This window comes from Sus scrofa, chromosome 15 (genome assembly GCF_000003025.6).
Source record: "Sus scrofa isolate TJ Tabasco breed Duroc chromosome 15, Sscrofa11.1, whole genome shotgun sequence".
In the NCBI taxonomy this organism is placed as follows: domain Eukaryota; kingdom Metazoa; phylum Chordata; class Mammalia; order Artiodactyla; family Suidae; genus Sus; species Sus scrofa.
The window spans coordinates 93,556,154-93,581,460 of record NC_010457.5 but is presented as its reverse complement, the minus strand read 5'-3'; the positions used below and the strand labels follow the sequence as shown (position 1 = coordinate 93,581,460).

Genomic DNA, 25,307 nt, shown 5'->3' with positions numbered 1-25,307 from the left:
AAGCTATGTATGTCTATTAACATTGCCTATTATTTTATTTCAAGGTAGAATATAGACACACAAATTTTAAGCTTAAGGTGAATTGTAATCTATTAGTATCACAAAAAAATTGAACTGTCAATTAACTCAACAAATCCAGCTATCGAAGGAAAACATTGGCAAAAGTAGGTGCCCAATAACTTTTAAATAAAAAGTTCTTACTTGTAATCCTTGTTGACCAGGGGGTCCTGTGTCTCCTTTGTCACCACCTGGCCCCTAAGTAGAAAAATATAATGAGATACTTCATTATAAAATATCCTTTGAAGTTGAAGCCACACAGTTTTCATTTCTTTATTTTTTACATTTAATTTTATTGGAGTATGGTTGATGTACCATGTTATATTAGTTTCAGGAGTACAGCAAAGTGAATTAGTCATACATATAAATACATCTATTCTTTTTTCCCATATAGGTTATTATACTATTGAGTAGATTTTCCTGTGCTATACAGTAGGTTCCCATTAATCATCTATTTTTCACAGTAGTGTGTATATATTATCCCTCCCCTCACCTCAATAGTTTTCATTTCAACAGGCCAATTGTTTAAAAATCAATAGTGTGAAGGGGGGGCAGAGTCTGGCCTGTGGAAGTGATGCAAAGGAGACATGTACAACATAAACTTTGCTCAACGTCAGCATTTAGCTAGCTAATTAGCTAAGTAAATGTGGTAATTGTTTTGGTGAATCATAATGATAAAGTGTCGGACACTGTATAATTCCCAAAGTCCTCCCTCCTCTCCACTCCCATCCACTTCCATTTCCAATTTATGTGAGTAAACTTACAGTAGGTCCTGGGGGACCCTGAGGTCCTGTCTCACCATTCTTTCCAGGAGGACCCTAGGGGGAAAAAAAAAAGCAGTTAGGGAAGCAGAGATAAAGCTAGTCAGCTAGTAGAGAAAAGTCACAGGTTTGGAGAAAAATGCCTTTACCACAAGGCTGGAAATGAATGGGTGAAAGCTACATACCGGAAGGCCGGGACCTCCAGGGCCACCTCTTTCTCCATTCTTTCCAGGAGCACCCTAAAGAAGGAGCCAGTGTTTACTAATTCTCCAAAGGAAACCATTCCCTACAGTGTTCCCCCATGCTTTTGCTATTCCTCTCCCCTGACACATGCATACATCCACAATCAAACACTACTTTCTAGAACTAGGTTTCCATAAATGTTCCACTCTTGGCTCAGAACTGCACAAAAAATATTTTAGCTCCCGTCTCACGTGGTATTTTGATTTTCATACACAATTCTGTGCTTTGAAGTGGAGATCAATTTTTGGCTATCTGCATTCCCATGTGGAAAGTGAAAGGCTTTCTGTCAAATACTTATTGAAGACATGAAGGAAAGAACTCACGTCATTTCCTTTAGGACCAGGGAAGCCCATGACTCCAGGCTGACCTCGGGGACCAGGTGAGCCTGGAGGACCTGGTCGACCACTTTCTCCCTGACTTCCCTAATGAGAAAAAAAAAATTATATTAATAGAGATTAGATAAAAATCTGATCAAAATATACAATATACATATCAAGGCTCTACAACATACATTAGGACTAGTCTGAACCATGCATTGACTTATTCTCTGGGCCTGTAAAATGAGAGGTTAAAAATGTACTTACAGGAGGTCCTGGTTTCCCATCACTGCCTGGTCCTCCGGGGCTACCGGGCATGCCCTAAATCGAAGAATTTAGTTAGCTGATGTTAAAATGATAACTTAAAAAAATCAATCTGTAATATTTAGAGATTTCCATTTAGCCTCATATCTACACACATGATTTCCTAACTGTAAATATCTTAGTTAAGCCTTTCTTCTGTTCTTCAAACTATACTTGCTTAAATGTTCTTAAAAGAATTTTGTTTTATTTTGAGCCTACAAAAGATACACTTTAAGTTGTTTTTAAATGTTATTCATTTGCTTTCCCTCTTAGTAATGGACAGTGTCAGTCAAACAAGGGTAAAGAGAACGTTACCCTCAATCCTGGACCTCCAGGAACACCATCTCGGCCAGGTTCTCCGGCAACTCCTCTGGGCCCTGCGGGGCCTGGACCACCGCGCTCGCCAGCGGGACCCTACATGGTGAAACCAACAGGTATGTAAAAGAGCCTTCATTGACCTAGACATTGACAGTACTTAGGTTGCAACTAGAGAACTTCTTTTGGCTCCTTAAATAGAGGTAGGGTGTTACCGGCATGCTCAATATAAATCACTGTTACATATTAGTTGGAGTTGTCACCTTGGAAATATCTTAAGACAACACTGATGAACATCACATGCTTTAAAAAGCAATATTTAGTGGGCTTAGCAATGTATTTTGGTGCATATAAAGTCAAATATATTTGGTGTTATGAAATCAGATGTGTATTGCACTTCACAGTTTTTGAAGAACTTTCAGGCATTTTAGTTTAACTTATTCTTGCAGTGATCTTGAGATAGATAATTCCCAACTGACAGACAAAGAATTCTCATAGAGGATAAATGACTTTAGTTACAAAGCTAGGAGGGGCTGGAATCATTGCTTTACACTGGGAATTATTATTACTTTTTTAACTTCAAGATATTTCATTCAGATATTTAGGTTTTAATTAATGGGAAACTGTATTGAAGAATACACTTATGTACAGCACCAGAATTTATAAAAATCCAAACTGAAGTTATTTACCTTTTCTCCTGGAAGGCCATTTGCTCCAGGAGCTCCTCGGAATCCAGGCATACCCTGGAAATTGTGAAAGGCAAATATGTCAGTCTAAAGTATTAAATCTTTTCCATAAGTCTCACATTATGAAGTGCTTCAAAACAATATTTGGGACTGAGTACTACTCAAATTAAGAAAAAACATGGTTACCTAGCCATGAAGGTGAAGTTTTATGATTGTTTTCCTTTTAGATGCCTGTGGGAAACATACCCTTTCTCCTGCAGCTCCTGGAAGTCCATTTGCACCAGGTTCTCCAGGAGAACCATCTTTGCCATCTTCACCCTTGGGTCCTGGAATACCCGGAGAACCAGCTTCCCCCTGTGAAAGGATGCCAATAAAGGAATTTTTCTTTATTTTTCAAGCAAATTTTTTTACCTGTGTAGTTCCTAATTATGTTATATATTCCTAAGAAATAACCAAATCTCTTGGTGCAATACTTACACGTTCACCACGTGGTCCTGGCTCTCCTTTGGCCCCATTTTTACCAGGTTCACCCTAAATGAAACATATTCTTGGTTTAAAGACAGGGAGAATAGACGATCAAAACCATCCCCAGTCATCCCTGATTCAATTATAAGATTTAATATAAATTTAACAGAACAAGAACAAAGAACCTGCTATTTATGTGTTTGTGGTGAGAATTAAGCTACATCTTCCAGGTGTGGAAAAGGAAAGGCAACTTACTGCTGCACCTCGTTGCCCAGGAGCACCATTGGTACCAGGTGGTCCTGGAGGACCACGGGCTCCCATCAATCCAGGAGCTCCAGGGATGCCAGCAGGACCCTAAAAACAATCCAAGAACATTAAAATTAGCCAAATTTGAACTTTCTTTTCTGAATAGATCATTTAAAAGTGTATTGTCATGCAAAATGCAAAGGAAACCAATAATATGTGTGTGGTTGAGATGAGGGTAAGCAGTGGGGTCATCTTACCATTTCACCTTTGCCACCAGGACTACCATTACTCCCAGGAGGGCCCTAGAGGGGGAAAGAGCACATTACCAATAATGCAAATAGTGCATTTTTATATGAAGTTGTTTACATAACTGCAAAATATTATTGGGGGATGTTGTGCTTTTTAGAGATTAGGTGATTCCTCTGACTATAGCACAGCACATAAAATGTAGCAAAAATTACCATTATTGGAATAAATTAAAGATAATATGCACTTGGTCTAAATTATTAAATAAGTACATAAACAGAAGAGGTTTTTGGTCTTGTTTCTTCTATGAATTTTTCTGATTGGTGATTAGTTTGGGGGCATATTCTTCATCGTATAAGGTAACCTCTGCTTCATTCTGCTTCATATAACCACAAAAGTCATAAATTCTAGAAAAGTATAAAAAAGTCTAAAACTACCAATTTCAGTACCAGTCAAATCATTGTTTATCACAGTAGAGTCATTGCAGAGCACTAAGCAAAATTTTTTTCAGAAAAGTAATTTTAATTGATAGCAACATTAACACATATGTTTTCATGAAATAAGTGTAGCTACATTTTTCCTCTCATCAGCCCAATTTGGTACTTACAGGAGGACCTGCAGCACCGGCATGTCCCTGAGGTCCAGGTTCTCCTCTTTGTCCAGGGGATCCACTTGGACCAGGAGATCCCGCGGGTCCAACTTCACCCTAAGGGATAAAACCCTAAATAGTCAGTCTCCCTTTTCCACTTCTAATCTCTTAGCCAGGGTGCTATTCAGTCTCATTTAAATCCATCTCCCAAAGTTTGGAGTAGTATGACTAGATCCTCTAACTAAAGCAAAGTGTCATTAATCATAAAGGCAGAAAAAAATGGTAACTACGTGAATCACTGTGTTATCTCTGTTCCCAGAAAGAGACTGGGAAAAAAAAAAAAAAAGATGTCAGAGGATATCAGAATAGCTGAATGCCAGGGACAACACCACCTCTTTTGGTATCAAGAATAAGTCTTTAAAGATCTATATAGATCAAAGAAATCCAGGGACTGTTAATAAGAACCATTTTCAAGAAGCAATCCAATGATTTTTTTGTTGTCTCCAGTATATATTTACATTCTTCTATAGACATATATGTTTACCTTAGCACCAGGGGAACCAGGGAATCCTGCAGTTCCAGGGGGACCAGGGGGACCCTAAAAATTAAAATATCAAGAGTTGTTAATCAAGTAAAGGAAAGCTAACACTACTAGTAAATTATAAGTGGATACAGACACAATACAGAAGGCAATTATGTAGATAGGAATAGTATTTATCATCAGGGATGAATATTATGTGGGGAAGCAATGTAGTAAAATAGAAAGTAAAGTCTAAAGTTAGAAAATTTGGATCCCCTGTACCCGACCACTTCTGCCACGAATTCTATGATTTTGTGCAAGTTACTTTTGCTTGAGTTCTCATTTGTAAAATAGAGATAACATTGTTATCTATTTTGCAGGGCCCTTTTAACTGACATACCCAATACCGGCCTTTAGCTGACACATAAATACCATACAGATGTTAGCAATGGGCCAAGTATGATAAGAAGTATCAGGATTTTGTTTATGGGCTTAGTGTTTCTACATTGATTATTTCTAGGTTTCATTTATGAGATTAGTGTCAGTTTGAATCAGATATTTGTGAACAATGTTGAGTTTGGGGTCTACAATCCATATTATTCCAACATTCCATAATTCCATAATCTCTCATTAACCTAAAGCACATCAGGGTTAAATAAATAGTTACTTACTGGTTGTCCATCACTTCCTCGGGCACCATCATTACCTCGAGCCCCCTAAAAAGAGAAGTTTGTCTTAATTATCTTCTTATTTCTGAAAGGCTGGTCACAAGTAAGCATTTTTAACTGAAAGTCTGATTCAGTTGAGTTGACTTTTCCTCAAGTATATTAAAATCTGCCTAGTAATTATAGTCTTTTAGATACAAATTATTAAAATTCTGATGTGTACATCAATGATCTGATGTAGAAAGATTGGATTCTGTGTTTTACAGAACTGAATGCAAATTAATGCATGAATATGCCAAGTTAACACTTTTAAAAAATCCTGGAAAATAACTATAAAACACGTATTGGTTTCCCTATAATTATGCTAAAGTTTTGTTTTAGTTACTTTAAATGCAATTTTATAGAAAATTTCTTGTAAATTGTCACAGCCTGAAAACTGACTAAGACACTTATCTGTGACTTGGGTGGTAAGTGTGCAATGGCAGTAAGAATACTCACTGCAGCTCCAGGAAGTCCTGGCCGTCCTCGCTCACCAGGAGCCCCTCTTGGACCCTGTAGGATAAAATTGAAAGTGCAGTCTTACTTTAAACTAGACATGCTTAAAAATGGCTGGGGAGGGAGCGAAGCAAGTTTTGGGTTAGATATAATTCCACAGTAAAAATGAAAATTGTATGATAAGAAACATAGTTACCATGGGTCCAGGAGCTCCATTTTCACCTGGAAGGCCATTTTCACCCTAGAAAAGTGTAAAATAGGTTACCATTTTGTACAACAGGAGGAGAGCTTTATAGTTTTTTAAACACAGTGTATTATTATAAAACGTATGGAGACTAAGAAAAAGATTACATTCTAATAGTACGAATTTTTGCCAGTGATCTTATTTACTACAAATCTCCATTTTTGCATTTTAAAAACTTGAGTTGTTTTTAAAATGCAAAAATGTAAATCAGTGTGTTACTTGTGGATGCTCTATCATTTCTAACCTAGACAGATCAAGTTATCAGCTTTCATGGAAGCTTTAACAGAACAGCTCAATTAGTTGCTGTTATTTAGTTCCTAAAAGGCAAAATTTAATTAAATTTTTGAAAAAGGTAAACACTAGAGTATAAATCTTAAATATAGCTACAACATTTTAAAAAGTTAATTTACGAAAATGTGCTTTTGTTGTTATTTACCTTCAGCCCAGGAGCACCTGTATCACCTTTTTCTCCATTTCGTCCATCAAAGCCCTGTGAAATACAAAAAAGTAGTAAAAATATTAAGATTTGTTAACAATTCAGAAATGTTAAAACCTGACATTATTTTTTATAGCTAGCTTTACCACATAGCACTATATTCAAAATTGACAAGAATAATATCAAATGCTTTTAAGTGCACTGAAGACATTGAACACTAATTTTATAGCAAAAAATATGAAGTAATTAGAAGGTACAATTTAAGGCTAACTAGGAAGTTGCCTTAACTATAGAGTAGCAAATACCCCTCAGTTTCATAGATTTTATTTATAGTAAGTTGACACATTTTGGGTTCAGTTGGTTGACTCTACCTAATGTTTTGCATAGAATAAAGTCATTTGTTTTGCTCCATAAATCATATTGACTAAGTCAATGAATAGTTGTCAATAATATATTTTCATATTTTCTGGCTGTGGTGATAGGAAACAAATCATTCTTTTGCAGTATTTTCCATACACTTAAAGTCAGCTTTATTACTTTATGTAAAATAAGTAGTTGGTTTGGTCAAAAATGAAGTTGATTGAAAATCGAACAACTAGTCAAAATCAATCACTTTGGCACACACTTGATTGTCCAATAAAATTGGCTAGATAGTAAGCATAGCCAAAGGGAACAACTCATAGTCAGTTTAGAAACTCTACTTACTCTATGCCCTTTCATACCAGGGAATCCAGGCATGCCAGCTGGACCTTTGAGACCCTAAAAATAAGAAATAAAAAAAAATACTGCTGAGCTTTCAGAGACTCACCACCCAAGAGTACAATGCCTTCTATTTTTGTTCAGTTTAATGTAATTTTATAATAATTTTCAATCTAAGTTCATTGTGATTGCTCCAAGTAATTTACTGGATGCTGAAGACTTACTGGAGGGCCAGGCAATCCTCGTTCTCCAGGTCGTCCGGGTCTTCCTGACTCCCCCTAGGTGGAGAAATAAAGAATATATGGGAGCTTGTGTAAGATAAAACATGTAGCCAATTAGTGAACTGATTACTTTGCATTTTTCTCACCAAGTTCCCATGAAAATGATTGGGCTAAACATATTGTTGTGAGAACAGCTTTCCTAGAAAAAGGAATGGAAAGAGCTTCTCCCAATTTGACATAAGCTTAGAAAAAATGTAGGCATCTCTCAAACCTCAATATTATGACAATCTCTCAATTTAGTGGGAAGAATTTGCCATTGAAAATTAAATGGTAAGGAAAGAATGGTATAATATTAATGATGTTTTCAAATTTTCAAGGACATAAATTGCTGTTATCTATTTCTTCATTATAAGAGACAGAGAGAAGCTTCTTCTCTGGATAAATGGTCTACTCACTGGAGGAATCTTAACTGAGTCAAGAAGCACATTTGGGGTTTTTGTTTGGGATTCAAAAAATGGTTTATGCAGCTATGCAAATACTATATAAATTCAAAGGGTAAGATGTCAACAATTTTTTGAGTAAGATTTTTCTCTTTGATATTCTAGAATATGAGGCATTCTATTTAGAACATTCCAAATTGTTTTCGCTGTATCCCATTCAAGTCTTAAAAACTTACATCTTTTCCGGCAGGACCAGATGGACCTATAGCACCAGGAGGCCCTGGAGGACCCTGAAAATAAGGAGATAAAAAATGAATATGTATCTATAGTTTTTTTCTGTTACAATCAATGCATTATTATAATTATGTGTATCCCTAGAGAAAAATACTCCTTCTAGAAAATTCTATCAATGTTTCTCATCATGAAAATGACACATTGAGTTAATAGTATACCAATACTATATGCAATTTTTACTGTTTTTAAACTTGTTTTTCTGAAAATTAAAAGTATCATGTATCTGTATTTTATATCAATATGTTTATTTATAAACCCAAATGCACTTCTAAATTTATGAATATATTAAATTTTTAAGTATGTAGATATTTATAAATATTTTGAAATATTAACTTTAACTTCACCTTATTTATAGGACATGTTTACTTCGGGGACTCTGTTAGATTATGCTTATTTCTACTAAATTAAGTTTAAAAAATATTTTTCAAAAGAGTAAACATGCAAGTGAACTGAGTAGCTCCAGAAAAATTAATCTTCATTAAAAAGACAGAGGATTTGTATTTGCACTAGGAAGTAGGTGTTACGGCAGCTAATTAGCTGAGGACTTCCTGGATTAAAATAGTAAGCATTTCCAAAATATCTAAACCATTAAAAGAGTTCAAAAGATTTGTGAAACCAGATCAATAATCATAAAAATATAATTTATTACTTTAAAATGTAAGCATAAATTAAATCTATACTTTGTAGAGTCTTAAGATTATGGTTTAGAAAATGAAGGTGGTTTCTATCTAGAATTGTCAATTTATTAAATATAGATATAATTGTTACTTACTGCAGGACCAGCTTGCCCAGGTTCACCAGGGGGCCCTTGGTATCCTGGAGAACCCTAGTGAAAAGAATAACATGTAAATAGTTTTAAACTAACTTAATCTTCATATGATTCATTTACATCTTGAAGCCAGTATGAAATCAGGATTTGTGAATCTATTCAGTGAATTTTATTCCAGTTATAAAGACTGAAACCAAAAATGTTCATGTCAGAATAGAGCTAATTTATCCCACTCCACCCACTTAATTTCATTGTAACGGAATTGTTTCAAACATAAAGCCATATTACATGGAAATTAAACATGTAGTTTAATTTTACCAAGGTTTCAATTGCTGATAATTGTTGTTGGAAAGGAATTAAATGTGAAATTCCAACATCTTTGAAGGAATGATAGTTTTTGGTTGCTACTTCTCTACTTAACTGGGATTATACATGCTGGAATGGTTAAATTACAGCAAGATTCCTATAATATGCATGAAGAAGAAATCCCCACTAATGGCTATACTTACAGGGGCACCAGGATGACCAGATACACCAGGGGGACCAGGTGGGCCAGGGGGACCCTGGAACACAAATTTGAAGGATAAGTACAAAATAAATGCATCTGAAACACGCTTTATCCAGGCATTAGAGATGCCTCTGTTTGGAACGATCCTGACATATTTAAAAATGAGAACTCATACTTCACTGGTAACTATTCAGGCATACAATTCATTTTATTATATTTAAATGAATATCTTATCACAAAAACTTTACTCTAAATGAAAGTCCCTCTGAGTCAATAAAAATGACTGGTAAATTAAAAAAAAAAACCTGGTAAATGTATAAAATGTTGGCCTGAATTCCCCCAAAAGGGTATTCAAATTCTAGAAAAACCTACACAAAATGCTAAAAGAATTTCTGCCACATTAAGATGATACTGGAAATTCTGAATATGCACTTTTTGCCTTGCAGCCCAACTCAATGTGGAGAAATATTTATCTGCATTCTATAAATGCCAGTTTCTAAAAATAATGATGTAAATCAATCCAAAATTTCTTAACTGTATTGCTGAGTTGTGTTGATATGAAGATTTAGAAGTATAAATGCAAATCACCATACATGGAACAACAATAAATTATGTTTATAAACAACTGATTCATCATTGTTCAGAAATACAGATTAAATTAGGAAATCTTAAGTTTTGTGGCATACTATTTATAAATGTTGACAATAAATTTATAAAACTACAGTTTGCCATTAAATTTTCTCTTGTAAGTTTTTCTTCTGGAACTTACAAGTAGTGGATTTATTAGTTTTTTAGTAAAAACTATGTATCGAAAATAGGACTCGTAATGTGAATGTAGCTGAGTACCACCAGATGTATACATAGTTCCATCAACTATATACATAGTTTTATACACACACACACACACACACACACACACACACACCATATATATATGGTATATAGAGTACCATCAACTATATACATAGTTAATATAATTGTTCTGCTGGCTTTAACAGATACCAAAAAAAAAAACAAACAACAACAACAAAACAGGTTCTGAAACTTTAAGGATTAGTAAAATTCTCTTTTTTACAGTTTACTTTATACCAATTATGGTCTTTCTTTAACTGATCATTTAGATTTATAGCTGGAATTTTGTCCTCTCTAGTTTTAAAAGTCACAAATATGGGGTCCAATGATCTGGACAACAATCTTTAGTGATTGCTGGGAATCCAGATTCATGTCTCATTTACACAGATGTACCTGTTCCTGGCAGTAAAATGATAGCCTTCCCTAACATTGCTCCTCTTAAGAGGCTATTCTTCTACTGGGGTCAATTACATGGGATACCATGCATCCTGCACACACATGCCCAAATTTCAATGCTTTAATGTCATTGTCTTCTGTTAAAACTCTAAGTCATTTACATTGAGGGAAACCCTTTGAGTACAATATGAACAGCTATCTTTTACAGTAGATGAATTTGAAAACTCCATAAATTCTGGGAATATTTGTATTTGAGTTCAGGATTTGAGATGAGTCATCACTCATATGACAGTCATTACTTGGATTGTCATTGAGAAAGTAGCATTTAATTAATGGACAGACATTAAAAGAATATTCTGAACAACTCAGGTGAAAAGGAGGAATAGTGGAAGTGAAAAAATAATATAGTTTGGTTAAAATGAAAAAATACATGAGTGAGACCTAAGCATGAAGGCAGGTGTGCCCTGGTATAGGTGGTTGTGTAAAGAAGGAAGGGAGTGGCAAAACAGGCATGAAATAAGAGGCAGTGATGGCAAAATGAGTTAGGATAGAAAGTTCATGATAATCCTACCATTTTCTTTCCCAGCTTAAAAAAGAATAAGCTATTTTGCATAATTCTGTAATAATACCATATTACTAGAAGAACAACCATTCAATACTTAACATAGTTGAAGGCTAAATAATGCACTAAAATGCTGACAAATTTGTACATACTGCTGGCCCAGGATAGCCTCCGATTCCTCCTCCTGCTACTCCAGCCTTGACATCATATGACTCATACTGGGGAGAATAGTTCTGTGGCAAAGAGACCAGATAGATAAGATCATGTTGATATATAGGTCATAGTTCTTTTCAAAAGCATTTAGAAGAAATGCATGCAATATCTATTCACTGACAGGAAGTTTTCTGCCTGCCTGAGTGTGGTATGTATTAATTATCTATCTCTCTGTAACTTTGAATATTAGATATCCTACAGAAATACTTGCTTATGCAATGCACAAATCTTTCAACTGTGTGCAATATTGACCTTAAATGATTTGTTTCTATGTGCTCTTACTAAAACTATTTTTTCTAAATTCAATCCATAGTATAAGAAACATAGGATCATAGACTAAGACTGAAAGTACCTTGAGATCATATACTCTGACCTTGTCATTTTGAGCAGAAAAATTGAGATGTCAAATTACTTTCCCAGCAGTTAATGATACAAGTAAATTTATAGCTCCAGTTTTTTGATTAATATGTCTAATAGATTCATATCAAAATAAACATCCCCATAGAAAACAAGTACAGGAATAATAAAAGGCTCTTGTGCTTATTGGATTGTTTTGGAGATTATTTTATTTTGAATTCTAGGCCGAGCAGTGGATTCTGTATCATACCAGAATAAGAATAAGTTAGACTATACCCCTTGCTTTGTGTTGAATTGACTTTCAAAAAGCTTTTTTTTAGAAAAAAAGCCCATGGTAATTTTTACATGTAAATTTCTAATATTTCCTAATTTCATGCAGCAGAAATTTTGTCTTATTTATTTGTTTGGTTATTTATTTTACATGCAGAGTTAGTTGGTTGCCATGCTTTTTAAGAGGAGCAGGATGTACTCTGAAGGTTTGGCAATGGTAGTTGCATAGGCTAGAAAAATACTGTTGACTTGAAGTCATTAAGGAGTGTTCATAGCTCTTCAGCTGCTTTTTTTCCAAAATTTCAGAAGCTTTCCCATCAGGATTATAAGGGGAATAAAGCACAATTGTAGCAATTCCTAAAATCCTCTAGGTTAATTCTTTTGGGGAAATGTTTGCTTATTTCTCAAACATAGAGCATACATTTTATGCCTGCTGAGAGGTTGGGAAATTTTGCAAAGATATAGTAGCGATAGCACTAGAATTATGAGGAAAAGTGAATATTTACAAAGCACTTAGAATAGTGCCTGCACATATAAGCACTAATAGGAATTTGTTAAATACATCAAATCAGAGAATAGATATAAGGAACCCACAGAAATGAGAGGTAATATAGACTAAAGAAAAGAAAGTGAACTAGGCAGTTTTAAATGAGGCAATTATTTTAGTCCTGGGATTTATTACCTGGCCACCAGTAGGGCATGATTCACAGATTCCAGGAGGCCCAGGAGAACCAGGGGAACCTGGTTGTCCTGGAAGACCAGGGTCTCCATTTCTCCCAGGAATACCAGGAGGGCCCTAAAAAAAATCAGGGATAAACATGAATAAACACTGAGATGTCCTAGTGATTTAGAATATTATCAAATTGTAGCTTCTATGCTTTATAATGCAAGAAATCAATATAAGTAATCCATTTTCTTGGGAATATTTTTACCCAAAATCGTGTAAATAATTACAATGTAATTTATTTCTTTGCATTTTGATGTATTATTTTATTTTTTAAACTGATAATAAGGCTGAAGACATACAAAGTTCGGGAAATCAGAATCTTTACACGCACAGTTATGGATTCTCAGTTTGAGTTATTGTGCGTCATTATTTAATACGTGGTACCAAAGGAAATGTATAGATGATTAAAGTTCAAATATGGAAAGGCTATTAGAAGGAAAAAAACCCAGCAAAATAATCAAGGAATTAACTTCATTTTACTGCACAGTGTTTACTTACTGGATCTCCCTTGGGGCCTTGAGGTCCATGACCATTGGGAGGGCGGGTGGGCTAATAAATGGAAAAGATACAGATTAAAAGAGACATAGACAGAAACAGCTTTCCCATGAAGTGTATCCCAATTTCTTATCCTAAACCATATCCAATTCTTGATTTTAAACAGGATGTTGTTCACTTTTTACTTGTAAGACCTGTATAATTGTTTGCCAGACATTACTTTTGTTTCTTTTTAAGCTCCTACGGCATAGGAAATATTTATGGGTTTAAATATGAATCTTGATACAGATTTTCTTTAAACTCACAGCTGTTGGAGGTTGTGGACAAACTGCACAACATTCTCCAAATGGGATCTCAGGGTTGGGACAGTCTAATTCTTGATCATCACATATTATATCATCGCAGAGAACAGATCCTGAGTCACAGACGCATATTTGGCATGGTTCTGGCTTCCAGACATCTCTATCCGCATAGGACTGACCAAGATGGGAGCATCCTCCTTCAATAGCTGGAAAACAAGAGAGATGGTGTGATGTTTTGCACATGCAAAAAAATTCAGAAATTAAATTACCAGGAGTTCCTGTCATGGCATAGTGGTTAACGAATCCGACTAGGAACCATGAGGTTGCGGGTTCGATCCCTGGCCTTGCTCAGTGGTTTAAGGACCCAGCCTTGCTGTGAGCTGTGGTGTAGGTCGCAGATGCTGCTCAGATCCTGTGTTGCTGTGGCTCTGGCATAGGCTGGCAGCTCAGCTCCGATTAGACCCACTAGCCTGGGAACCTCCATATGCCGCCAGAGTGGTCCAAGAAATGGCAAAAAGACAGAAAAAAAAAAGAAAGAAAGAAATTAAATTACCAAGAATATCATTTTCCCCTGCATAATTTTTAAGTGATAAGGGGCTGCTTAAAATATCAAATATGCTTATTAATATCAAATTGGCACACTGAGGTAAATTTTCCTTAGAGCCAGTAGGTATTTTAATTTTGCTTGTTAGTAAGAATTTAACAGCAATGGAAATCCCATAAGCACTTAAACATTTATTAATTGTGCAATTGTAGACAAGTTTTTGCTTCTAATTGCTTTTCTTTCCTTTCATTGTAGATGGGAGCATTAAACTCTAAAGTTGATTTTGTCACTAACCCTGCAGATTTTCTGGATTTTATTAAGCTAGGTGAGAGAGTCAGGGGAAAACTGAGCTACTCTTGGCAGCCTAAAACTCTCCCAGATTCCTGGGAAAACCTTAACAAAGCTTACTGCATGTACTGAATAGCATTGCTATCTCTGTTGGGCATTAGAAGGTCAACATAATATGACATAATATATAACGTATCCCATATGGATGTAAATAGGTTTCCAAATCACTAAAAGCAATAGCAAAAAAGTTTTTAAAACAAATATTGGCAAGGAAAATGTAAAAATAATAGGAAAAAATATGAATCATGACCATGTGTATTTGTGGCTTAAAGTGGTCTAAAATTCTCTTCAACCAAAATTTTAGACTTGTTTCCTAATTACATATAAGGTACTGACATTTCAGCAGCTATTAACAATGAATCAGCTTAGGGGATGCCAGAATAAAACCTGGTCTCAATTCCTAAGGCATTAGCTGTAGATTGTGGTTGAATACAACTTTAGTTCCTGAGGATTGCTCTGATAGCTTGCCAGTAATTGAGTACATAAATAAGAAGTCTCTAAACATCTGCAAGAATTTTTGCAAACAACAAATCATATACTTGTTTAGTATTTGCATTTTTATGAAACAGTGAAATGTTATTTTCTCAGAGCCAAGATTTTGAAAATGTCTGTTGAAAGAGGCCTGCTGGGAAAAGGCAAATAGTTTAACTACATCTTTTGGTGCCTTGTGGCCAAGAGGCCTTTGAGAGGATCCTGAGGTTTTTCCATCTATATGCTACATACAGCCATGAAAGCTTCCTCTTTCTGTATCCTCTCCAAACTTAAATTAATGCTAAATATTTTGGGTTTGGAAGTTTAGATGATTCAGTAAAATTCACACACAAAAAGAAGAATTTTAGAACCTATGGACTGTACAGCATATCTCCATTTCTCATTTCCACTTATATGATACAATTTTAATGATCTTTGGCCACACCCTTGATGGATTCAAGAGGTTTCAATGTCCATTCTTACTTGTTATAATTACTCAGTGTGGTTTACAGCTAATAAAAGAAACCATGCTTGTTTCATTGCAATTTTAAGTAGGCAAGAATCTGTTTATTTTAAAAAGTTATTTTAGTTTCTCCTCTGTGTTTGAAATAGATGAGAACATTGGAAAGAAATATTGTCTAAGCTTTTAAAGGAGCATTCCTTTATACTTTGTGAGAGTAAAAGCTGAATGCCAAAATGCTGACCTAGTGCGAATGAAGTAGGCCTATTTAAGGGGTGCTTTGCAAGGTATGCTTAAGAGAAGCACAATCTCTTTTATATTATCATAAATAGAAATAATATAAGAGGTTCTAGGCATTAAACTCATTGTTCTCAAAGCAGAACTGACATGTTTAGGAACTAAGTTCACTGGTTTTTGAAAAAGGTCTAAAAGTTTTAATAAGATGGAAGATTGTTTAGTAAAATTGCATGAAACATATTCTTCAATCTTTACACTGGCTCCCTTTTCTTAAAATGAATCATTTTAAAACTTTCTCTAAATTTACTTTATGGACAATGTTCCAACAGATGTTTTAGTTAAAATTTTCCCATTAGTAATGTGGATCTCAGCCTTAGATTCCTTGAAAATATTACTAGTATACAGAATGTTGACTATAAGTAATAGTACTGTATTGTATGTTTGAAATTGGTAAGATATTAAAGGTTTTTAACATACACACACAAAAGTAACCACGTGAGGTGCTAGGTATATTAGTTAACTTGATGTTGTGATCATTTCATGATGTGTGTGTATATATATATATATATATATATACACATATATATATCAACACATTATGTTGTACATCTCAAATATATACAATTTTGTTAATTATACTTCAATAAGTCTGAGAAAAAAGAAAAATATACTAGTATACACTAATGGTTATTTTAGCTCTTTATCTCTGGATCAAGAATACCTTTCTATGTTTAACATAGGACCTCTGTTATAATAATTAGCTGTGGATACTGATAGCGTATTAATGACAAATAAAAAAAACAGTTAAAGATAGGGATAAGCATCTAATATTTTAAATATCTTCTCTTCCTTTATTCTTAATCTGCTTTAATATTAACATAAAATGTTTTCCCTTGTGTATTTATCTTTCTAGTGTATGTCTCATCTAAGGTATCATAACAACCTAGAAATACAGTATTTTCCATTTGCTCTGCAAACTATTAAACAAATGAACATAATATTACCATTACAATTGTAAATGAATTTTTTATAACTTGGTTAAACCCATTGTTATTATGTAAATGAAAATTATTTAGCCTTTTGTTTCCAAAGTTTAATAGAAATCATGTGTATTATGCTTTTTAAAACATAGAGGTCTCAACATAAAAGTTGTTTTAGTATACTTCTCTTTAAAGATGATGTTGTTCTAAGTGAAAAAAGAAAGTTGGAATGCTTGAAAAGTAAGAATTAATGCTTATTACAATAACTTATTTCTCATCCATTTGAAAGAAATTTGGCTCTCCTGAAAAGTCAGTGCCTATTGAAATTGCAGCTGAAAGTCACTTTTCTCTGCTGTTCTAGCCAACTCACGCTTGTTGAAATAATGGAGAGTTTTATGTAGTTCCCTCTAACTTTTTGTTTAGTACATGACAAAATGTGGTTGGCAATATGTTCTCTAGGAAGCTAAACCTCTCACACACATGTCTCATGGCCCTCAGTGTTAGTACCATAGCCTAGTTATACATGGGAAAATCATGGCAGAGTCAAGGAAAAAAGCGTTTTGTTTTCAAGAGGGATAAAATTCTCTGGTTAGACACCTGCAGCATTTAGCAATAAAATAGAAACTGGAATTCAGAAGCAATAGTCATCTCATATTATTCCTTCCCTCCCCCCAAGATATCTAAATTCAGAGCAGCTTTGATTTAAAAAAAAAAAAAGAGTTAAATTCTTTTGTGAAAGTGTTAAATAAAGGCAAATAATTTCATTTTTACTACTGGGCAAGCAATGGATTTCACAATTCCTTCCTTTATTGTTATTGATTAAACTCAGTCTTCCCTATTCCAATTTGTAATTAATTTTAAACTCCACCTCTCATGTCACTTCATATTTCTGTTCCTTAGTACAAAGAACAGTCCTGAAATACATTTATTTGTGGTCACACAAGTAATGCATTAGATTAAGTCATCTCCTTGTTTTATAACTGAATTCTAAGTTATAAAAGGAAATAAAGCTAGTCTATGACAATCCACTCTGCTTCTTTTATTTCCTAGCTCACTGTTTTGAAACTTTAAAGAAAAATAAAACTGAGTAACATAATCTAATATTTTTAGATGTCCTTGAAAGCTTTCTTTTTTGCTGTTTTGGTTTCCATTCTTCAAATGTTAACATGCTGATTTGCTAGAATTTTACTCTTATGACTGAAAAATAATGCAAGTTATATTTGTCTTAATTCCATTTTTGGAATAAAAATAATATGCCCCAAAGTGTCCAATTAAATTGTTATTTTAGCTTGAGTGACAAGTTGAATTTTTTTTTCTTTTCTTTTCTCACTGAATCCTCCTCAGAGAAAAGCTGTTCTTTAACCTGAAAATCTAAAAATAACAGGTGTGATATGTAAATTATCATAATATTATTTTTCTCTTACTGTAGAAAGTTGAGTATTTTATAAGTGAATAGAGGGAGTTCATATAGTTTCCAGCTGAATTATGTATGGCTTTTAAATGATACTAATATTTGGAGAAAATACATTTTTATAAAATATGTTTCTACTGCTTATATATTAATCAGAATATGGTAAAACATGTTACATAAGTTGACAAACAATATTGAAGAAAATAGCTATAGACCTATATAGGTGGATAATTTCAAGTTTAAAATGTTATTTTGCATGAACAATGTAGATTATGCTTATTCTTGTCCCCAACAAAAAAACCAAGAAAATATGGATCATCATTTCTAGATGTTTCTTTGTTTTATTCTTGATAGATATATGATTTTTATGTCCCTAATTAGAAATTTGCTTTAAAGTGATTAGTATTTTATCCTATAAAAAATAGAGATTTAGAATTAAAAGTATCTTATATCTAACAATCAGCAACTGTATTACAATATTATCTGATTAGTGACAAATTATAGGAATACCAAGGCAAATACATTCTACTTGTGTAATTACAGTTGGCAAACACCTTTGAGTTTTATGTCTGATAACCAAAGTGTTACATCTTATCTTCCTTATCACCAAGTCACTAAGTACTTTAATTTCTTCCTCATAGTAATTTCATTTTCCAGAGTTAGTAAAACTAACACTAGGTAGAGTTTGTATCTGTATGTTCTATTTTTCAGGCACTGTTCTGAGTGCTTTGCCTATCTATGCTACTTAACCTTCCCAAAGGCCCTATGAGGTGGGTGCATTCATAATCTTCATTCTACAGATGGGGTATCTGAGGCACAGTGACATGAAGTAACTGTCCCAAGGTTATATGGTAAGGGGTAAGGCTAAGATTTGAACCTAGGAAAGTTGTCTTACATTTGAAACTATTGCATTCTATTCCCTTTCTGAAGTTTCAAAGGCAAGGTAGGATTAGAGAAGCCAGCTTCAAAGTTCTGTCTCATTATGGTTTCTAAGTTATGCAAACTTAAAATCAGAATCTAATAAGTATATATATTTTTTTTAAGGAGTAACATTTTTCTACAGAATATTTTTTCTTTCTGGCCCTAGAACAGGAAGATAACATCTGGAGTTGAATTCTGTTGTTTATTTTCTCCTGACCTTATGAAAAAGAGTTTTATCTCTGAGACCACCCTAATGACATCCAGACCACCATCAAGATTAACTGTGAGTGGAAACTCAGCATATGGCTTACTAGATACTGAGAAACAGCATCCTAACAGCAGCAACAGCAACAAACAGATAAGGCTTATGTAGTCAATGAAACACACACACACACACACACACACAAGCAAGAAAACCCATGTTTAAGATGGTTCACTATGATATTGATTTTCAGAAAATATAGTTATTAAATGATTCCTATTAATTAACTTCTAATTTCATTAAAAGCTTCCCTTCTAAATTTGAATATTATGAACATACCAGGCAGCTCAAGAGCGTTTCTCAGATTTTAATTAATTTGAGAAACACAGTCGCTGTTTGCTATCTTCCACACCATATACTATAGAAAACAGTTTCAGAAAAATAAATGCCTTTTACTGAAGCAGTAATTTCTTAATGTGAGTTTTCAAAGGAAGTTTAACTTTTAATAGGATCTGGATCCTTTAGCTTCAATTTTTACGTCTTCGAGGCATTTTAATTTTTGCCTTCTTCTTTGAACTTTTCATTTTGTTCACTAAGATTACATTTTAAAAGCCAGTTCTTGACCTCAGTCATGGAAAATACAAGGGTTTTATTAGTTAATCTGAAAGGAATCCATTTCTGCTGTGTTTTCATTAGGCACAGACAGACATTCTAGTGGTTAATGTAACTCCCCAAACTGCAGTTAACAAATGATTTGTGTAAGAATTGCCATCTCATTTTTTCCGTTGTCATCTTGACATGAAACAGGCAGTTTCCCCTTTGAAACGTCAAGATTCACCATACCACCCCCTTCCTTTCCTTTCCTTTCTTTTCTTTTCTTTTTTTTCTGAGTGTGGAAAACAACAGCACTAAACTTTTTTGCGAGGGAAAATTGTTTTACAAGAAACAGCCCACAGAGGCGTTTCCAAAAAGTTATTGTAGACCTGGAAACTTTACAAATGTTGTTCATGTCCAGCAAAGGCAATAACATCTTTCAACTTTAAAACTTTAACTCTTAAGCAATCCACTTTAATCCCTTCAAGGTGGTGGTGTCGTTTGATGTTACAAAATGAAAGAACTGAGCTGCATGATCTTTGGCGCTTTGCTCCAATCATCCACAAAGGAAACCACAGGGTTTCGGTAGATGGCACTCTTCCCCCTGGGTGACCACTCAAGGTCTGCCTGAGACTCTCCAAGTGTGGAGCAGGGACTTTTTGTGAGGGCTTTTAGTCTTAACTCTACTCCTGGAAAACAGACACCCAACAGTTCGCGATTTTTTTAAAATGAGCCTGTAGATAAGACAGAAGATTCAACCCAAGAGTTTGAATTAGTTAAAAGCACATAATCACAGGCTTGCTTTCTTTCCCAGAGTTGTTCCAGAGGCTTTGCTCTTTTCTCTTACAATATGGAGATATTTAATTTCAGAATTTAATCAGAATATCTATTTACTCATAGGCTTTTAAATCATCTAATGTTGAATACTCTACAGGTAGGAGGGAAATGCAAGGTATCATGAATGAAAAACACAAAATTTTGTATCAATGCTTTATTTACTTGGAATTTATATCATTACAGAACCAAAGATAATTTCTGGTTAGATCACGGACGAACCACCTATTTAAAAACTTGATTTATCAATTCAACAGAAAAAAAAATCTATGTTTTTATTCACCTTGAAGTGCATTATCTTATGTTTTCTAGGACAATATACGATTTTTTAGTATCTCTTATCAAGGACAGTTAAAAAATTTTTAAAAATCCGATGCTTCGGATTCAATGTATGTTTTGTATCTTCTAATTACCTAAGATGTAACAGAATTTTGGTCCTAGTCTTAACTCTGTTATTTCCTAGATGTATAATCTCAAGAAAAGCACTGAATCCATGTTAGGTGACTTGCACTGAAATATCAGAGCAGTTATGCATTCTTTCTTTTTAAAAGTACTGTTGTTTCTAGTGATTTTGTGCTGTATGCTTTCATTAGTTTGGCGTGTTTAATTTTAGAGGCAGCACAAACCAGAAAACTTGAATATGCTTGATCGGTTACAAATCCCCCCTTAAAGCATAATAGAAATAAGCATAAAAGGAAATAGAGTATCACAACCTGTGATAAGGAACTGATTCTCTGAATCCCTTTACAATGGACTTTAATTCTATAATAGTTAAAGGCCCACGGTTCATTATCACAGCAGAATTGTCAGAATATCAAAATATAAACTCAAATGTCAGAACACTTTTAATTAAAATAAAGCTTATCTCCCTGCCCTAGTGAAGTAATAATACTTGGTAATATCTTTTTATTCTTTTATCTGTCTAATAAACAGTAATGAAAATACAGATGTAAAATATTCTAAAAAATCAGAAACTTGACAAATATTCAAAAAAATAGTTATATGTGGAGTAGTTATATATGGAATTTTGAAAATGGCGGTAACATTTAAGCACATTTTCAAAAAGTCTTTGAATATTGTTACCATGTATTTGTGAGTATGTGTGTTTAGCAATATTTTATCAGCAACATACTTAGTTTCTTAGGAAAGTAGTGTTTAATATTTAAAATTAACACATGATATTTTTAAATCTCATTATGAAATACAGAGTCCAGCTGCATTGAATTTATGTTGGCATTGGTCATGCAAATGGTAACTCTGTCAGCCACTAGGTGGCGAGTCTTTGTGCTTAAATTTGGCATGTTTATAAACTACAGGAAATATAAAACAGACCACATTTCTCCATTGGTGGAAGAAAATACATGAATTAAATAGAACTTTCACAGATTTATAAAAAGACCAAAATTCTTTTTGAGGACATGTTTTATGCTCCAGAAAATTTGTGTGAGTAGACTAGAAGTTAGTGTTCGTTAGAGCTGCGCTGTTTCTCTGTGGGATTCTCAGGGCATTTCTAAGAAACCCATACTCCAGGACTATATATGACTATTCTCAAAGTGCTGTATATTCAACCACCTCCTGCAACCTTTCCGAAGCTAATCTAACAGAATTTTTTTTTTTTTTTGTAAAACCTGAAGGGAACATAAGATGTACTATCTTAAAAAACTTAAACTTTTTTTCATGACAAACAAAAGCAGTAAGATGAACAAAATTCTTTCAACTTCTTTTGAGCATAAAAGCCTATAAATGTATCAACAGATTTTCATAGCTATTTGTTATATTCTGAAGCTGAAGGGAAAAGAGAAAATAGAAAAAAACATATGTGATATAAAGTTATGTAGATCTCAAACATTTTTTCCCTCTAAAGTGGGATTGAGAAGAAAACTTGCCATAAAAATTATAAAAAATTGTGATCACCAGGCAACTACAAATATTTTGTTTTGCTTTTGAACTAAACACCAAAGGTTTGTAGTCTTTCCAATAAATGGGAATTTGGTGATTTTTTTTTTTCCAGAAATTAGGAGAATTTAAGAACTTTAAAAAAGAGAGAAGTCTTGATTGAGGTGGGGATGTGGTAGAAGTCATTTGGTATCCTAGCCAGGGTCTGGGATTTGTAGCATCTTCTGGGAGAATAGAATGGGGAGGGAAAGAAGAGAGGAGCAGAGAGGAAGGAGGACTGAGAATTCAAGGAAAAAAAAAGAGGGAGGAGGCAAGAGGAAGAAAGAAAAGAGATGGAGGCATAGGGAGGACACTTGGGGATGAAGAAGGGGGGGTGATAGAGGAAGGGGAAAGGGAGAGGGAGAGGCTTCCCTAGGAAGGGGGTGGGGTAACAGTGAAGGAATGACAAGGGGGAGGAGGTCCAAAGGAGCCAAAAGGGGTGGAGAGATAAAAAGGTGAGAATGTAAGGGAGAAGAGGAAAAAAGAAAGAGGAAATGAGGGGAACAAGGGATATGGATGTTTGCTTTTGTGGCCATGGGCTGAATGTAACTGAAGACATGTCATTGATGTTCCCCCCTCACTTACATATATGACCTGTGAGGACATTAAAGATATTTGATGTTAGAGACAAAACACTTTTTTCAGACACTGTGCTTGCAAAAACTATAGGTTTAAATGTAAACAATTTTTATTATGTACAAATAGAAGTGGATGTGTAATAATTTCTTCTGGCATCTTCGAATTTAGCATTTAAAGATTGATCTCTATGCAAGTTTTAATTCCAATACGTCCGGTATTTTCATGACTCTGAGAAACATATGAATTAAAAGAAATCTTTTCACACAATGCAATAATGAACCAAACATGGTTTTGAGGAAATGTGAACATGAAAACTATTGTTTGCACTAATTAGAAAATAGAACAAATCACCTCTTTGAAGTCAAACAGTGCTAGTATCTTTACCTTATTTGTGGAAAAGTCAAACATTTCTATTGAAAGTACTTCAATAAATATTCTCTTTATTAAGTGTAAATGAAGTTAAAATGTAGAACATGCAGAAAACACTAGACCCTTAACAATAAATTATTAGAAAATGGATACTAATCCACCATGTAAGTGCTGGAAACCAAATAAAAACAGGAACAATGAAACATTTTTTACAGTTTGAACCAGTTTAAAGAGCCTTGCAGATATTACCTTGTTGTTCTTTTATAGAAATACCTTCAATGATTCTAATAATGTGTAGCATTTTCCTTTAGACTATACTTAATGCATGCTATTTTTTAAATGCATTATCTTACGGTTAAACAATGCTTAATTCTCTATCCTGACAAAGAATCCAGAATACAAAGGAGAGCATAAAAGTATTACAAGAGACAAATAACTTCCAGATTGCCTAGGGAAGCATTCCAAGATGTTAACAATCCAGGAGGGGAACTTTTAAAAACCATTTAAAGTTTCCAGTGCTGTTAACATGAAAACAAGTTAGTACAAGAACATCTTTATCTGGAACAACCAGAGAACTTTTAAATACAAAAATGACAATATTCTTTTTAAGCAAAAATAAAAGGCAGCATTCAGGTCAGTTCTACATTTCACAGCTGGGAGCTTAGAGAGGAAATTAGCTTTTAGGAGACCTATTTTCCCCTTTAGACCTATTTGTAAGAAAAAGTAAAGACAAAAACCCCATAAAGTTTCTCAAAATTAGTACCTACTCACCTTCCTGTTGTTGTGCCAAAATAACAGTGGGATGAAGTAGAGCAAAAAGTAACCAGGTCCCCTTTTGCACAAAGCTCGTCATGTCTAAATATCAGACATGAGACTCTTTGTGCAAAAAGGAGAAAAGAAAAGCAGTTCAAAGTAGCACCATCAGTTGTTCCCTGCCCTTCAGCACCGGGCCCGTCATAAAACTCAGCCACTGAGATTCCTGTGCTTTGGCCTTAAATAGGAAAAAGTTTGGCTTCCCTCACTTTCCAGCCCCTTTCTGAAATATGAGAGCAGCACCCATCCCCTTAGCAGTAAAAGAAATGATTAATATGTCTTTTTCCCTTATGGAAGACACAACCCACAAAGTAAGAAAGATTACACATCTGGAGCTTGTGTGCATCTGTTTATGTATAAGTTTTTTACATATTTTAGTCATATATATGTTTGCATAACTTAGATATAAAAATGTTCTGCCCTGAGTTTTAATGGAAGAATTTGATGTATGTATTTTTTCATTTTCCCTCATAGTATTAACAAATGCATAATTTTGAGAAATTGCTTGATGCCCTTTTTTTAAGCATGACTAATTTGCAAACCTGATCTTCCTAGATTTTTATACTGGGCTTTTGCCAGAATCCACCCGGCCCAATTTAAATAGGGAACTGTAAAAGATTAACTGGAAGAAAAACCTCTGATGTCCCTTTCATTCATCATCCACTCTGGGTCCTGGAAGTTCAGTTTCAGGCACATGTCAAAGGACTAAGTACCTAAGGTATGTTTAAACAGCACCTCAAAGGTTAGATGCTTATCTATAGCTGTTTCTACTCACAAATTTCTTTAGCCAGCCAAAGGGGGACCTCTTCTGAGATTTCAAATTTTATGCTGCTTGTAAAAACTGAAATGGATTTTGCCAGAGAAAAATTTAGCCTTTCATGTCTTGACTTTGTAAGAAACAGAGAAAGAGCTTATC

General features: G+C 34.2%; 1 protein-coding gene across 1 annotated transcript in view; it reads right to left on the bottom strand.

Moving 5' to 3' along the window:
- The window catches only part of COL3A1 (collagen type III alpha 1 chain), a 38,765-nt gene extending 14,218 nt beyond the window's left edge, over window positions 1-24,547 (bottom strand). The window contains exons 1-27 of the mRNA NM_001243297.1: window positions 24,350-24,547; window positions 13,697-13,899; window positions 13,395-13,445; window positions 12,852-12,965; window positions 11,482-11,562; window positions 9,521-9,574; window positions 9,015-9,068; window positions 8,185-8,238; window positions 7,512-7,565; window positions 7,294-7,347; window positions 6,589-6,642; window positions 6,105-6,149; window positions 5,912-5,965; window positions 5,420-5,464; window positions 4,773-4,826; window positions 4,247-4,345; window positions 3,651-3,695; window positions 3,403-3,501; window positions 3,160-3,213; window positions 2,929-3,036; window positions 2,686-2,739; window positions 1,997-2,095; window positions 1,646-1,699; window positions 1,385-1,483; window positions 1,004-1,057; window positions 822-875; window positions 202-255 (exon numbers count right to left, since the gene is read on the bottom strand). Of these exons, the coding sequence (NP_001230226.1) occupies window positions 202-255; window positions 822-875; window positions 1,004-1,057; window positions 1,385-1,483; window positions 1,646-1,699; window positions 1,997-2,095; window positions 2,686-2,739; window positions 2,929-3,036; window positions 3,160-3,213; window positions 3,403-3,501; window positions 3,651-3,695; window positions 4,247-4,345; window positions 4,773-4,826; window positions 5,420-5,464; window positions 5,912-5,965; window positions 6,105-6,149; window positions 6,589-6,642; window positions 7,294-7,347; window positions 7,512-7,565; window positions 8,185-8,238; window positions 9,015-9,068; window positions 9,521-9,574; window positions 11,482-11,562; window positions 12,852-12,965; window positions 13,395-13,445; window positions 13,697-13,899; window positions 24,350-24,431 (1,926 nt within the window). The 5' untranslated portion in view covers window positions 24,432-24,547. The remainder of the gene's footprint in view (window positions 1-201; window positions 256-821; window positions 876-1,003; window positions 1,058-1,384; window positions 1,484-1,645; window positions 1,700-1,996; window positions 2,096-2,685; window positions 2,740-2,928; window positions 3,037-3,159; window positions 3,214-3,402; window positions 3,502-3,650; window positions 3,696-4,246; window positions 4,346-4,772; window positions 4,827-5,419; window positions 5,465-5,911; window positions 5,966-6,104; window positions 6,150-6,588; window positions 6,643-7,293; window positions 7,348-7,511; window positions 7,566-8,184; window positions 8,239-9,014; window positions 9,069-9,520; window positions 9,575-11,481; window positions 11,563-12,851; window positions 12,966-13,394; window positions 13,446-13,696; window positions 13,900-24,349) is intronic.